The sequence below is a fragment of the Schistocerca serialis genome, chromosome 12 (genome assembly GCF_023864345.2).
Source record: "Schistocerca serialis cubense isolate TAMUIC-IGC-003099 chromosome 12, iqSchSeri2.2, whole genome shotgun sequence".
In the NCBI taxonomy this organism is placed as follows: domain Eukaryota; kingdom Metazoa; phylum Arthropoda; class Insecta; order Orthoptera; family Acrididae; genus Schistocerca; species Schistocerca serialis.
Window position 1 is genome coordinate 27,152,545 of NC_064649.1, and position 12,920 is coordinate 27,165,464.

General features: G+C 41.7%; 1 protein-coding gene across 2 annotated transcripts in view; it reads right to left on the bottom strand.

Annotated features, from left to right (window-relative positions):
* Positions 1–12,920, bottom strand: part of LOC126428208 (FAST kinase domain-containing protein 4) — an 85,360-nt gene that overhangs the window by 55,056 nt on the left and 17,384 nt on the right. For both annotated transcript variants that reach the window (XM_050090123.1, XM_050090124.1), the window contains exon 3: positions 9,038–9,223. In XM_050090123.1, coding sequence (XP_049946080.1) covers positions 9,038–9,223 — 186 coding nt within the window. The remainder of the gene's footprint in view (positions 1–9,037; positions 9,224–12,920) is intronic.

Below are 12,920 nucleotides of genomic sequence, written 5' to 3' on the forward strand. Positions count from 1 at the left end.
CCCACACGCAAACTAAAGTACTACGAGTAAGTCTGTTAAAATACAATAATCATACAAAAATGTGGAGATCCGACATGTGAAATAATTTGGGTGAAGGTCACAGTCAAAGCAGGCTCAAACATGGTAATTGGATGTCTCTATAGGCCCCCTGGCTCAGCAGCTGTTGTGGCAGATCACCTGAAGGAAAATTTGGAAAATATTTCGAGTAGATTTCCCCACCATGTTATAGTTCTGAGTGGAGATTTTAATTTGCTGGATATAGACTGGGAGACTCAAACGTTTATAATGGGTGGCAGGGACAAAGAATCCAGTGAAACTTTTTAAAGTGCTTTATCCGAAAACTACCTTGAGTAGTTAAACAGAGAACCAAGTTGTGGCGATAACATATTAGACCTTCTGGTGACAAACAGACCCGAACTATTTGAAACAGTTAACGCAGAACAGGGTATCAGCGATCATAAAGCGGTTACTGCATCGATGATTTCACCCATAAATAGAAATATTAAAAAAGGTAGGAAGATTTTTCTGTTTAGCAAAAGTGACAAAAAGCAGATTTCAGAGTACTTGATGGCCCAACACAAAAGTTTTGTCTCAAGTACAGATGGTGTTGAGGATCAGTGGACAAAGTTCAAAATCATCTTACAATATGCATTAGATGAGTATGTGCCAAGCAAGATCGTAAGAGATGGAAAAGAGCCACCGTGGTACAACAACTGAGTTAGAAAACTGCTGTGGAAGCAAAGGGAACTTCACAGCAAACATAAATATAGCCAAGGCCTTGCATACAAACAAAAATTACACAAAGCGAAATGTAGTGTGAGGAGGACTATGCGACAGGCGTGCAATGAATTCAAAAGTAAAGTTCTGTGTACTGACTTGGCAGAAAATCCTAAGAAATTTTGGTCTTATGTCAAAGCGGTAGGTGGATCAAAACAAAATGTCCAGACACTCTGTGACCAAAATGGTACTGAAACAGAGGATGACAGACTAAAGGCCGAAGTACTAAATGTCTTTTTCCAAAGCTGTTTCACAGAGGAAGACTGCACTATAGTTACTTCTCTAGATTGTCGCACAGATGACAAAATGGTAGATATCGAAATAGACAACAGAGGGATATAGAAACAGTTAAAATCGCTCAAAAGAGGAAAGGCCGCTGGACCTGATGGGATACCAGTTCTATTTTACACAGAGTATGTGAAGGAACTTGCCCCCCTTCTTGTAGCAGTGTACCGTAGGTCTCTAGAAGAGTGTAGCGTTCCAAAGGATTGGAAGAGGGCACAGGTCATCTCTGTTTTCAAGAAGGGACGTCAAACAGATGTGCAGAACTATAGATCTATATCTCTAACGTCGATCAGTTGTAGAATTTTGGAACACATATTATGTTCGAGTATAATGACTTTTCTGGAGACTAGAAATCTACTCTGTAGGAATCAGCATGGGTTTCGAAAAAGACGATCGTGTGAAACCCAGCTCGCGCTATTCGTCCACGAGACTCAGAGGGCCATAGCCGAGGGTTCCCAGGTAGATGCCATGTTCCTTGACTTCCGCAAGGCATTCGATACAGTTCCCCACAGTCGTTTAATGAACAAAGTAAGAGCATATGGACTATCAGACCAATTGTGTGATTGGACTGAAGAGTTCCTAGATAACAGAACACAGCATGTCATTCTCAATGGAGAGAAGTCTTCCGAAGTAAGAGTGATTTCAGGTGTGCCGTAGGGGAGTGTCGTAGGACCGTTGCTATTCACAATATACATACATCACCTTGTGGATAACATCTGAAGTTCACTGAGGCTTCTTGCGGATGATGCTGTGGTATATCGAGAGGTTGTAACAATGGAAAATTATACTGAAATGCAGGAGGATCTGCAGCGAATTGACGCATGGTGCAGGGAATGGTAATTGAATCTCAATGTAGACAAGTGTAATGTGCTGCGATACATAGAAAGAAAGATCCCTTATCATTCAGCTACAATATAGCAGGTTAGCAACTGGAAGCAGTTAATTCCATAAATTATCTGGGAGTACGCATTAGGAGTGATTTAAAATGGAATGACCATATAAAATTAATCGTCGGTAAAGCAGATGCCAGACTGAGATTCATCCGAAGGAAATGGAATCCGAAAACAAAGGAAGTAGGTTACAGTACACTTGTTCTCCCACTGCTTGAATACTGCTCAGCAGTGTGGGATCCGTACCAGATAGGGTTGATAGAAGACATAGAGAAGATCCAATGGAGAGCAGCACCCTTTGTTAAAGGATCATTCAGTAATCACAAAAGTGTTAAGAAGATTATACATAAACTCCAATGGAAGACTCTGCAGGAGAGACGCTCAGTAGCTCGGTACGGGCTTTTGTTAAAGTTTCGAGAACATACCTTCACCAAGGAGTCAAGCAGTATATTGCTCCCTCCTACGTATATCTCGCGAAGAGACCATGACGATAAAATCAGAGAGATTAGAGCCCACACAAAGGAGGCATACCGACAATCCTTCTTTCCATGAAAAATACAAGACTGGAATAGAAGGGAGAACTGATAGAGGTACTCAAGGTACCCTCTGCCACACACCGTTAGGTGGCTTGCGGAGTATGGATGTAGATGTTAATAAGCTGTTAGCTTTCACTCACCCACAGCTGTTATTTTACTAAGAATGAGAAGCCTTCATGTGTGAATTTTGAAGGTTTAAAGAAGCCTTTCTTTATAATTCAAAATGAGAGAACTCTCACAGATAACGATAAAAATAAATTTCTGGAAAGAAGTCATTTTGCTGCAGCATTGTGTCCTTTTTATTTGAAATAAACAGTTTATTTCATTTGTGATTAGCTAATGCTGTCCTGTTTGGTATTATCAAGCAACATCACATAAAACATACATTGGATGTTTTTATTTGCCAGCAAGTAATCATCCGCATACCAATGTACAACAAATACAAGGGCTATCCACAAAGTACATTACATTTTGGAATTAAAAATAAATAAAGTATTGAAAATTTATTTTATTATATACAGATGAAAGCCACACTTAAATACTACTTTTCTACACAGTTGCCATTTAAATTAAGGCATTTATCGTAGCGATGGACGAGCTTGGAAATTCCCTCGTCGTAAAATTCGGCTGCCTGCGCCTTCAACCACGTGGTTACCTCTTCTTGAAGCTGTGCGTCATCATCAAAATGCTGCATAGCCAACCACTTCTTCATTGCTGGGAATAAGTGGAAGTCGCTCGGTGCCAGGTCGGGACTGTACGGCGGATGAGGAAACAACTCCCACTTAAAAGATTCGAGAACTTCACGAGCGGCATTTGCTGTGTGGGCCCGGGCGTTGTCGTGAATCAGCAAGATTTTTGAGCCCAACTTTCCCCTGTGCTTGTTTTGTATTGCTCTTCTGAGGTTGTGCAGAGTTTGGCAATACCTTTGAGAGTTTATTGTAGTGCCTCTTTCCAGGAAATCCACAAAAATCACACCTTTTCTGTCCCAAAAGACAGTCATTACGTGGTTGAAGGCGCAGGCGGCCGAATTTTACGACGAAGGAATTTCCAAGCTCGTTCATCGCTACGATAAGTGCCTTAATTTAAATGGCAACTATGTAGAAAAGTAGGTTTAAGTGTGGCTTTCATCTGTATACAATAAAAAAATTTCCAATACTTCATTTATTTTTAATTCCAAAACGTAATGTACTTTGTGGATAGCCCTCCTACATCACAATGTAACAGTGTCAAACGGGCCAATATCTTCTACAAGTAGAACAAAAACTGCAACCCACATGCAAGTCTAAATTACCAGAGCTGAACAATGTTTTTATTACAAGAGAAATGCTGAGCTATTTTAATGTAACATAATGTGCGTGCTGGTTTGGTGACTATTGGTTGCTATTGGATACTGGTATGCTTTCATACTTAAGGGGGGTAGGACGTCAAACGGGCCGACTTGGATCATGAGAGGCACCACAGGACATTTTATTTTCTACTGTCTATACTTTTACAAATCAATTCATAAAACTTTGTCAGCATGACCAGGAAGGATTCAGGATTCACACCCATAGCAGTGGAAATGCAAAAAACATAACAAAATAAATTTTTTTTAGATATGAAATTTCATCATTTTTTCACTTACTGTTGGCTGCATTTGTTGCTATAGGTACATTCTTCTTCACAAGTAAGAGAGATTGTTTGATGAATTTTGCACAGCATACAAACCATACTTACAGGTGTAGGAAACTCTAGAATTTTCCAAATCTATTAAAAACTGTGGTAAAAATTGAGATAATTTAATATAAAATTTTATTTTTTTCTAAACATAAAGTTCAAAACATAACAGCTCATTCATTTTTTCATAAATTAAATACATTCTGGAGTTTCAGACACCTGTAAGTATGGTTTGAATGCTGTGCAAAATTCATCAAACAGTCTCTCTTACTTATGAAGAAAAGTGTACCTATAGCAACAAATGCAGCCAACAGTAAGTGAAAAAATTATGAAATTTCATATCTAAAAAAAATTTATTTTGTTACGTTTTTTGCACTTCCACTGCTATGGGTGTGAATCCTGAATCCTTCCTGGTCATGCTGACAAAGTTTTATGAATTTACTTGTAAAAGTATAGACAGTGGAAATTAAAATGTCCTATGGTGCCTCTCCTGCTCCAAGTCGGCCCGTTTGACGTCCTACCACCCTTAACTGATATGCCACCTGTGGGTAGTAGATATACTGATAATGGTTTCAACATTGCCTGCCAACATATAGCGTACTGGCACAGCTACCAGAGCGTCATCTGTGGCTATCCTTTAATAGGGAATGCTCACAGCCAGATGGGACAGTGAGATGCAAACAGTGAAGTAAGCAGGCAACCATACCACAGGGGTACACTTGTGCTTCCTACAACCAACTGAACACGTTTCAAAGCGGTCATATTGTGGGCTTCCGAGTGGCAGGACGGTCCTTTCAGAGAACTGCCACACAAGTTGGACGTGATGCATCAGCTGCGCAATGGTGCTGGTATCAGTGGTCGTGTGAACATTCTCACACTTACAGATGAGGTTCTGGACGTCCACACACCACAAATGCCCACCGGGATCGTAATATTGTAAGGGCAACAATGGCAGATTGTGCAGCCACCACAGCACAAATAATAGGGCTTGGAAGTCCAGATGTGTCAACTCAAATGGCTGAAAACCAGTTATTAACGGTGAGACTACAGGCACGCACACCTCCAACCCATCTTCCAGTCACAGCATAGCATCGACACACACGGCTCGACTGATGCCATCAGAGGATCACTCGGAAGATGAATTGGCACGTTGTGGTCTTCAGTAACGCAAGTAGATTCTGCGTGCACACAAGTGATAATCGTTTGCACAAACGATGTAGACCTGGTGAGTGCATTCATCTGAGACACAGTGACGCAACGCCAGGCCTTATTGTCTGGGGTGCGATAAGCTGCAACTCTTTTTCACCTTTGGTGTTTCCGGAGGGGATATTAACCAGCACTCTATACATGCAGAATGTTGTTATACCCATTCTTTTGCTGTTCTTGCAACAGGAAGGTGATGTTCCAACAGGATAGCGTTTGCCCACACATTGCCCACGAAACTCAACATGCTCAGCAAGGCACTTAGCAACTTCCCAGGCCAGCATGATCTCCAGACTTGTCCCCAGTGGAGCAAATGTTGAATATCACGGGACGAGAATGACTCATGCGACATGTCAACCGATAACTCTTACAGAAGTATGTGAACAGGCCGAGCAGGAGTGGCATAGCCTATCCCCACACAGTATTCGCCATCTATAGAATGATCTGGATGCCGGAGTCAGCAGTTGCGTTGCTGCCACAGAAGCGACACCATGTACTAATACAGATGTTTCAGCATGGGTCAGTACCTGTTATTTCAGAACTGCCTGCACTACTGATATGTAAATGTAATCATTTCGTGTACTACAAACGTATTGTTGCAAAAATAAATGTTGAATGAAATGGAAATCTCTGAAAGGTTGTACTAATTTTTTCGCAGCTGTGTATCATGTATGTAATATTCACTTTTTATAATGTTTTGTACTACATATGTTAAAATGTGGTATATGATACGCTAAGAGGATCAAAAATGTGTGTAGTCAGTATGAGTTGCGGTTTACTTTATGTTTCAGAATTATCAACCTTAAAAACGAGTGATAATCACTGAGTGTATTTTAAATTTCCAATTTGTTCTTATATTTAATCATTTATAGTAAATGCCAGGTGCAAAGAGATCTTGTATTACGTTCGCCTCAGCAGTATTGTAGAAAAATTAAAGGAGAACTGTATTACTTATTTTTTAATGTAACATGATTTATTTAGTAATAAGTGTTAGCTGACTCAACATTCGACAATCACACTCTGATTTCCAGCAATTAATTAATATTAATTATTAAATTTACTTTTTCTAATGTAAGTCAAATCAACCAAACGATAATAATGGAACAACATGTTATTTATTATGAAAAGTCTAAACATTCGTGGTGCTGGAGAAAAAAAAAATCTTTAAAATTGAGCTAATTTGCTAGCCACATCTGAAATAAAACAAATCAGAGCAAATTTCTACTCAGCTGCACACTTTTTTCCTACCAAACAAATACAAGGGCCTTACACCCATTCAGGCATTTCTTCTAGCCTGTATCCAAGTCCATCCCACTATTACTTTTCAGCAATGTGAACTGGATGGATTGATACCATTCTGAGGAAGCGCCAAGTAGTAGGCAGGCAGACTGAAAAAAATGCTGTTAGATATCAGTTGTCACACGAAGTCTGTCATCAGAGGTAGAGAAAACACACTCACCTATATCCCTATATGGTGCCAGTTGGATGCATAGAGCCAGTACTGCATTTGGCGAGTGGCCTAGGTTGTGTTAGGGCTTCTGTCAGGTGAGATGGGTAGAGGGAGAGAGAAGTGGGAAGCAGAGAGAGGTGTTAGGGGTGCCAGCTAGCGGCTTGGAGGAGGCAGCTGGTTTGTCAGCTGGGATGTAGGAGGGAGAGGTGACTGGTGCACAGGCTGGGCGTGTGATGCACAATTGTCGGAGCTCGTGGGGAGCGCCACACGCTGACAGTGATGTAATTTGGGAGAGAGTGAAAGGAAGGAGGAAGAGGAAACTGTTGGGTGGAGGGTGTGATGACAGTGAGTTACTGGAGATAGAAGCCAGGGAGATTATGGGAGCTAAGAATGTGTTGCGAGGATAACTCTCACCTGAGTAGTTCAGGAAAGCTGGCGATGGAAGGAAGGATACAAATGGCACGGGTTGTGAAGCAGCCATTGAAATTGAGCATGTTGTGCTCAGCTGCATGTCGTGCCATCGAGTGATCAACTCTGTTCTTGTAAACAGTTTGGCACTGGCCATTCATCCTGGTGGACAGCCAGTTGGTAGCCATACTAACATAAAAAGGTGTGCGTTGTTCGCAGGAGAGCAGGCGTGTAACATGGCTGCTTTCACAGATGACTCGGCCTCGAGGCAGGATAACCCTATGACAGGACTGGAGGAGTAGTGTTGGTTGGGTGAATTGGATAGGTTTTGGACCTTAATCTTCAGCTGGGTACAAGAAGGCAGATTAGGGTTTAACATCCCATCGGCATCGGCATCATTAGAGGTGGAGCAAAAGCTTGGATTGATCCAAGGCTGGGGAGGAAATCAGCCGTGCACTTTCAAAGGAACCAACCCAGCATGAACCTGGAGTGATTTACAGATATCACAGAAAACCTAAATCAGAATGATCGGATGTGGGTTTGAAACCATCATCCTCCTGAATGCGAGTACAGTGTGCTAACCACTGTGCCACCTTACTTGATTCCACAGGGTATGTCCCTCATTTCAGGGCACAATGAGAGATAATCAGAGCCCTGACAAAGTATATGGTTCAGCTGCTCCGATGCAGTGTGATACTGGGTGATGATGGGGGAGCTGATTTGTAGTTGATTCTGGATGTATGAGGGTTTGGCACAGGGAATCTGTTTGTGGACAAGGTTTGGGGGACAGTCCCTGTTTGTGAAGGCGTTCATCATACCTCCAGCATATTGTGTAAAGGAGTCCTCATCACTGCAGTCGCATTCTCCACAGATGGCTAGGCTGTACGGGTGAGATTTTTTGCTGTGGAAGGGATGGAGCCTGTTTAAATGCAGGTACTGTTGGTGGTTAGAGGGTTTATTGTGGACAGAAGTGTAGCCCAGACACCCTAGCCTCATTCTGTCACAATCCTAACACCTTCTCTCCCATCTGCTTTACCTAGACCTCCTCAACCCAACATACCACCTCCACCTCTCTGATGGCTCCATCCACACATTCGTCCAAAATAAACCCACTAACCACCATCAGTACCTGCATTTCACTAGCTGCCTCCCCTCCCACACCAAAAAATCCCTCTCATACAGTCTAGCCATCCATGGACGACGTTTCTGCAGTGACGAGACCTCCCTTTCCCAGTACGCCAAAGATCTCACAAACGCCTTCACAGACAGGCACTACCCCAAAACCTTGTCCTCAGACAGATTTTCTGAGCCACATCCTCACACAACCCCAATACTCCCATCAACCCACACAATATTCTTGTTCATTCCTACTCCAACCCTGCACCCAACACCTTTCCTCATTATTCATGTCTCTAAAATAGATCTAGAAGTAAGACTATCCTCCGACCAACATCACCTACTCCAATCAAGTCACAGGTATCTCTTATCTCATGATGACAAGAGAAGAGAAATTAGGACTTGTAAGAAGACATATAGACAATTGTTTCTTCCCTCACTCTATCAACACATGGATCAGAAAACGGAATGACTAGTAGGGGTACGAAGTATCCTCTGCCATGCACAGTATGATGGCTTGCAGAGTATATATGTAGATGCAGCTGTGGACAGAATATTGGCTATAAAGATATGTGACGTGGGCTACGTGATACATCAGGGTAGCCTATTTGGTAAAGGCTCATAAAAGGCTCGATAAGGATTTCAGCCCTGATCCCCACTGTAGTTTAAAGCTGCCAATTAATTCCCGACCGCTACACGCTGTAAGCAGTACTCACCCTTATTTTCTGGTCTGTCGAAAGACTGGGCACCATTCGTGCCGCTTCGTCGTCACCGGTGATGCCCAAAATGACACTCAAATCCCCAGTCGCAGATAACGTAGCCATTGCGAGGCCTTTTCGTGGTCGTTTAATTTCTCGTTTGTCGACAGGTGTAGCAGGTTGTTTTGTCGGTGCACTTGACGGCTGCAACGGAAACAAAAATTATGCATGTACACAACTTTTCTTTTGGTATATTATAGTATCTCAAAACACATACTCACGAAGTTTCTTATGGAGGACATTTTTGCAGCAGCTATACATAAATTGCGGTTAGAAAGAAAATTTGTTTTTGCATGCTGCTCACAAATTTTATTTATACACCCACATGCCTTTTACCTTCTTAACAAGGGGTCCTCTCTCAGTGGATGTCAGTAACATTTCTAATTTGTTACCGAAGATCATTCACTTTCCAGCCATGTGGAAAACAGCTCGAAAGTCCTAATATTCGTGTACTTGCTGTACTTTCGTAATGTAACAATGTTATGTTACACCTACTGACAATGTCTTGTTAAAAAAGCAAAACCTGTCCGGATGTATATATAAAATTCATGTGCAGCACGTAAAAAGGTGTTTTCTTGCTAATTAATACAATACACAAATGTAGCACATTGTTTTACAAGTTTTACAATGAGTAGAAAATGGTATGTACAGAACAACAAATAAGGTATAAGGGGCGTTCAAAAAGAAACGAGCCGGAGGCATAATTACAGAAACCAACACCGGTAATTTAGAAGTATTAGCCCTGGCTGTTGAGACACTTGTCCCACTGTGATACATGGCAGTGAATGGCTGTCTCATAAAATTCCCGGGGCTGCGATGTTAACCAGTTCTGCATGTACAGCTGGACGTCGTCGTCCGCACGAGTGTAAGAAAGGTTATGCTGACGTTCTTCTTTGACCAAGATGGCCCCCTTCTGATTCACTTCCTGCAGAACGGAACAACAGTGAATGCCCAGCGTTACTCGCAAACCTCGACCACCCTTCGCCAAGCGATCAAATAAAAATGACCAGGCAATCTCACTTATGGGGTCATTCTGCTCCACGACAATGCAAAGCCTCATACGGCCAACACAGTCATGGCACGTGTGCAGAAATTCAATTGGAGGTACTTGGCCACCCTCCATACAGTCCGGACATCCCTCCCTGTGATTACACCATTTTTGGTCCCCTTAAATAGGTTCTGAGGGGAAAACAATTCACCTCAGACGACAACATCCAGCTATACGTGCCGAACTGGTTAACATCGTAGCCCCGGGAATTTTACGAGACAGCCATTCAACGCCTTGTGTCACAGTGCGAAAAGTGTCTCAACAGCGAGGGTCCATACTTCTAACATATAGGTACAGGTTTCTGTAATTATGTCTCCGGCTCATTTATTTTTGAACACCCCTTATACTTTGAATGTGAACATTTCAGATTGGGTTTAACTGTGACCGTTACCATTAACAAATTCAGTTCAAGTGACAAATTACTGTAGTCAGTCACATTTATTATTACCCTTTGCATTACGTGTATACCTCCACCATCAAGTGAATTTATGACAACTAATGAGACACAGGTAGGCTGAATATGTGACTTTTTCACAACCACCGTTACCAGAATATAAGACACTTACATCAACACCACAACTAAATACATCAGTGCTGTCGCAACTGGAATACATTCATTATTTGTGTATACCAACTGTAGAACAAAGCATATACTCTAATTGATCAAAAGTATTTGGACACCTATTAGTGGGAATTAATATAAGGTGTGTGCACCCTTCACCAATACGATGGCTTGAACTCTGCTGAGGACACTATCAATGAGGTGTCTGAAAGTCTGTATAGGAACTGCAGCCTATTCTTCCTGAGAAAGCGACACCAGAGAAGATAGAGATGTCAGACACTGGGGTCTGGGAATGAAGTTGATGTTCTAACTCATCCCAGAGCTGTTCCCCATTGGGATCTACATCTACATTTATACTCCGCAAGCCACCCAACGGTGTGTGGCGGTGGGCACTTTACATGCCACTGTTCTGTTCAGAACTTCAGGCAGGTCAGTCAATTTCAATTTCAGGAATGTTACTGTCCACAAACCATTGTCTCATATTGCTACTTTATGACCATATGCTGTGTCATGGTGATACAATCAATCACAGTTTCTCGACTGTTACTCTACTGTATGCAGTACACAATGCTGTAAAATGTGTTCATATTCTTCCACAGTTAGCATTTTCATAAGCATGATGAGGAGAGCGTACCCTAACCAAGAAAAACTACTCTGTACTGTAACTCTACTACTTCTGTATTTAATCGTTGGAACTACTGATGATAGCATGCAACATTCTGCAGACATTTGCCAAACCTAAACCCTTTCATCGGATTTCCACAAGGTAAAGCACGGTTCGTCACCCCAAATCACTCGTTTCCCATCATCCACTGTCCTTTGGCCACAAACCCATTTCTTCACTGCACAAATTACTTCCTCAACATCCCTAAAATGTCTTCCATGAATACTATCCTGGCATTACACACAGCCATCATGCTATTATAATAGCAGAAGCAACTGATTTGAATTTTTTCTTCTGTGGAGAATAAGGATGAAGCCATTCCATCAACTGTCTTTTCGTTTCAGGCTCAAAATGATGAACCCAAGTTTCATACCGAGAAGGCCTCCCCATCAATTTCATAACTTTGCAACAACTCAGAACAAATGTTTTTCTGTGAGATTTGTATTCCACTGTAAAACAGCACAGGACCTATCTTGCGCGCACTTTTGAATACACGAGATAATTGCATCCAAATTTGAAACATGTGTTGTTAAAAGGACTTAGGTTAGTTTTACTTTTTCTAAGTAAAGTATGTTGTCAGGATCTTGACACAAAAATACATAAGGTCGGTTGGTCGGTGGTTGGTTGGTTGGGGGGAGGAAACCAAACGGCGAGATCATCTGTTTCATCGGATTAGGGAAGGATAAGGAAGGAAGTTGGCCGTTCAAAGGATCCATCACAGCATTTGGGTGAAGCGATTTAGGGAAATCACAGAAAAAAAACCTAAATCACGCTGGCCGGATGCAGGTTTGAACTGTCATCCTCCAGAATGTGAGTCCAGAGTGCTAACCACTGTACCACCTTGCTAGGTCAAAAATACATAAATTAGTGCTAAAAGAACTTTACTCCAACCAATCCTTGAACAAACACCAAGGCTTCAATTTCTTCATGTAGTATCAGCAGGACATAGGGCCACTTAACACTGAACTCTGTGTGGATTTGTATACTTTAACAGATGCATGGGTCAAAACAAGAATTGTACAGTTATATGTATGTTTCTATCATTCACAGAGAAAGAGTGTTTCAATACCATTATTCACAGATTTCCTATTTGGGGACATTCCTTTTTACCCTATGATAGGGTATTTGGAACAGTGAAGAAATGTAGCAAAGAGGACAGAGTGTATACCTCTATCCTACACACATCAATAATTTTTCAGAGTTCAAAAAGTGTCACAACTATGAAAATGATTGAATCGTGTGACATACTGAATGTTAGTACCTGACGTCCACAACTGCATTAGTAAGCAACATTATCAATGGAAAACGTGAAACAGTCTGTGAGCCATCTAAGCAAGTTACATTTAAGTCTTGTGACTATATGGAATTTATGTACTCTTCAGATCTGAAACAATGTGTAAGGACTTCACCTTACATACACAGCCCTATAGGTCATACATTTAAGCTTGCACACCCTACAGACACAACGGTATAACTTTACCCAGCATCATGGCATACCCAGAAGGCAATGTCCTCATCAAAACCGAGAAGGTAGTGGGCATTCAGCAAGCACCGTCATACATTCCCC